Consider the following 2,875-nt stretch of genomic DNA (forward strand, 5'->3'; position numbering starts at 1 on the left):
CTACAAAAGAAATAAAAATTAGCTGGGTATGGGGGCACTGTCTGTAGTCCTACATAGTCAGGAGGCTGAGGTGGAGGATTACTTGAGCCCAGGAGGTCAAGGCTACGGTGAACCATGATTGTGCCACTTCACTCCAGCCTGGGCAACAGAGCAAGACACTGCCTCGAACAAACAAAAGAAAACAATATTTTGAGTTGTATAAGTCCTGTTGTTCTCATTTTACAGATGAGGAAACTGAGACATAGGGGATTTTAAGTAACAAGCCCAATATTGCCAAGTATGTTTACCAAGTATGACAGAGCAAGGTTGTTAACTTATGCAGTATGACTGTAGGTCTTTGAATTTAGTTGTTGTGCTGTATTCTCCTTTTATTATAAGATCATAAAATAATTGAATTTCTGTGGTGAAAAGGACCTCAGAGATTATCTAGTCTAACCCTTTCACCCAGTAAGTGAACACAGAGAATAAGAAATTTGAATTTGGCCAAGTAATAGAGTTAGAGATAGATACTCTTGACTTCTAGTTTGTGCTTATTCTGGTGTATTAATTCACTAGGCCTAGAACTGGTAATAAGAGAACCTTTATTCTAGTTCCACTCTTTAAGCACATGGAACAGTGTCATATATATAGTTTGTGCTCATTAATTATTTGTTGCAATGAACAAATGAATTAGCTGTTTTTAATGATGAGATTATTGGCAATACCTGACTTTACGAGTAGGGCCTTTTGGTAAGAATTTTTCTTGTTGGCCTCCTAAGTAAAAAAATTACCCTAAGCTTACTAGTAATTAAGGAAGAAAAGCTCTACAAAATTCAGCCCCAAGAAGGTAACAAAATCTAAAGTAATGAACGCAAGTGATAGTCCATTTATATAGCATTTGTTGTTTGGGTTTGCTTATTTTTATGTCATCAAGGATATATGGTATAATAGAGTAATCCAAAAAAGAGAACGTATTGTGTGGGCATAGGATGCTTAAAAAGCTTAGTAGACAATTCTGGCTTTTTCTGTTCCATAGATTATCTGACTCCAGAAAAAGAACACGTACAGGAAGGTCTTGGCCTGCTGCAATACCACATTTGCGGAGAAGAAGAGGTCGTCTTCCAAGAAGAGCACTCCAGACTCAGAACTCAGAAATTGTAAAAGATGATGAAGGCAAAGAAGATTATCAGTTTGATGAACTCAACACAGAGATTCTGAATAACTTAGCAGATCAGGAGTTACAACTCAATCATCTAAAGAACTCCATTACCAGTTATTTTGGTGCTGCAGGTAGAATAGCATGTGGCGAAAAATACCGAGTTTTGGCTCGTCGGGTGACACTTGATGGAAAGGTGCAGTATCTTGTGGAATGGGAAGGAGCAACTGCATCCTGACTGTAGGACTGAACATTATGTTCACTGCACTCTGATTTTCTGTAGGTACAGTTCAAAGCCCTAAAGGAGTCTGGCTTTTACTATCTTTCTTAAAAAAAAAAAAAAAAAAANTAAAGGAGTCTGGCTTTTACTATCTTTCTTAAAAACAAATGTAGCAAAAAAAAAAAAAAAAAAGTCAAAAAAATTCAAAAAAGGGGATGATACTAGCCTTAACATGTACCTGTCAATGTTATGGATATTGTCATAAAAAGATATCTTTTAAAAAGAACAGAGACTTAATTTTTTAAATCTTAAGATTTGTAGAATGTTTCTAGGATAGGATATTAAAAATGATTGAAACCCATGCATGGTGTTAGACAATTTTTCTAATTATTCCACTGAGTCAGTTTTTTGTGATTAGTGATTATCAGAGCAAACATCATGTAGATAGCACAAGTATTTGGAGAAACGTTGTCTGTTTTGTTACCAAAATGTTGGAAAAATTTATTTCAATACCTTCTAGATTTCATAAAGTGCAGTGTATATAATGCCTACTGAAAGACTGTAAAATATTGAAATTTTCTTTCAAGCAAAGTGTAAAAAATATATTGAGCCTGTAAATTGCTCTGTGACTAGACTTCATTGTCGTCTTAATATATTCTTGCATGTGCATATATATACACACACGTGTATATATATGTGTGTGATTATGTGACCTATGCAATACAAATTATGGGAATGGGCAGCTTTGGAATATATATCCCATAATTCTTTTTTCAGGAATAGTTGCAGTATTTACACAGCAGCATTTCTTCTCAGGCTTTTATTGGGTGCTGTTGCTTGCTATGTATGAAGAGAAATGTGTCAGACGAGTTTAGTGTGTTCTCAAGAAGGGTGTGAACAACAGTGTTCATGGGCTTTTAGAATGCTTTTCACTTTTAGTCCTTGTAACTCAGCTGTTCAGTACCTAAAACAAATTCAAATAATATGAACATTATCTCCTACTAGAAGTAACGTTTTCAAGTTTTCATGGCACATTATGATTGTAAATGTCTCTCAGTTTTAACAGTAAGTCTATAGGAGTCCCGTGAAGATTCCTGAAATGTCTGTAGTAACTGTTAGTCATGTTTGAATAAGTGTAGTATGAACAAAGTATTTTATTGCACAGGGTTAACAAACAGTATGTTGCCAGCTGAGGCTACTGCTGTTTTATTACAACATTACCTCTTGTTTTTATAAAATGTACCAAGATTTAAATTGATAACTTTATTTTACATGTAAAAAAAAAAGTTTCTTTTATCACCAGTGTTAGAGTTGTCTTCTTTTTGTTTTGTTTTATTTGTTTTCCTTTTTAGCCAAAGAGTGAACAGAAGATTTTCTTATTTTGGTGGCTATTCATTTTACTTTTAAAAGTGATTGGTGGATTTTAGACTAATAATGGGGGAATTTGCCGCCAAAATAAAAAATATGTAAAGTGTAGTGATTACAGAGTGGTTAAGATGTGGGTTAGTACTTATTTATTC

At 34.3% G+C, this 2,875-nt stretch overlaps 1 protein-coding gene across 7 annotated transcripts in view; it reads left to right on the plus strand.

Moving 5' to 3' along the window:
- The window catches only part of MTF2 (metal response element binding transcription factor 2), a 60,147-nt gene extending 58,664 nt beyond the window's left edge, over window positions 1-1,483 (plus strand). For all 7 annotated transcript variants that reach the window (XM_017544176.2, XM_017544175.2, XM_017544174.2 and 4 more), the window contains one exon: window positions 1,016-1,483. In XM_017544176.2, coding sequence (XP_017399665.1) covers window positions 1,016-1,373 — 358 coding nt within the window. In that variant the 3' untranslated portion in view covers window positions 1,374-1,483. The remainder of the gene's footprint in view (window positions 1-1,015) is intronic.
- Window positions 1,484-2,875: the final 1,392 nt, after the last annotated feature.

The sequence above is a fragment of the Cebus imitator genome, unplaced genomic scaffold (genome assembly GCF_001604975.1).
Source record: "Cebus imitator isolate Cc_AM_T3 unplaced genomic scaffold, Cebus_imitator-1.0 Scaffold166, whole genome shotgun sequence".
Classification (NCBI taxonomy): Eukaryota; Metazoa; Chordata; class Mammalia; order Primates; family Cebidae; genus Cebus; species Cebus imitator.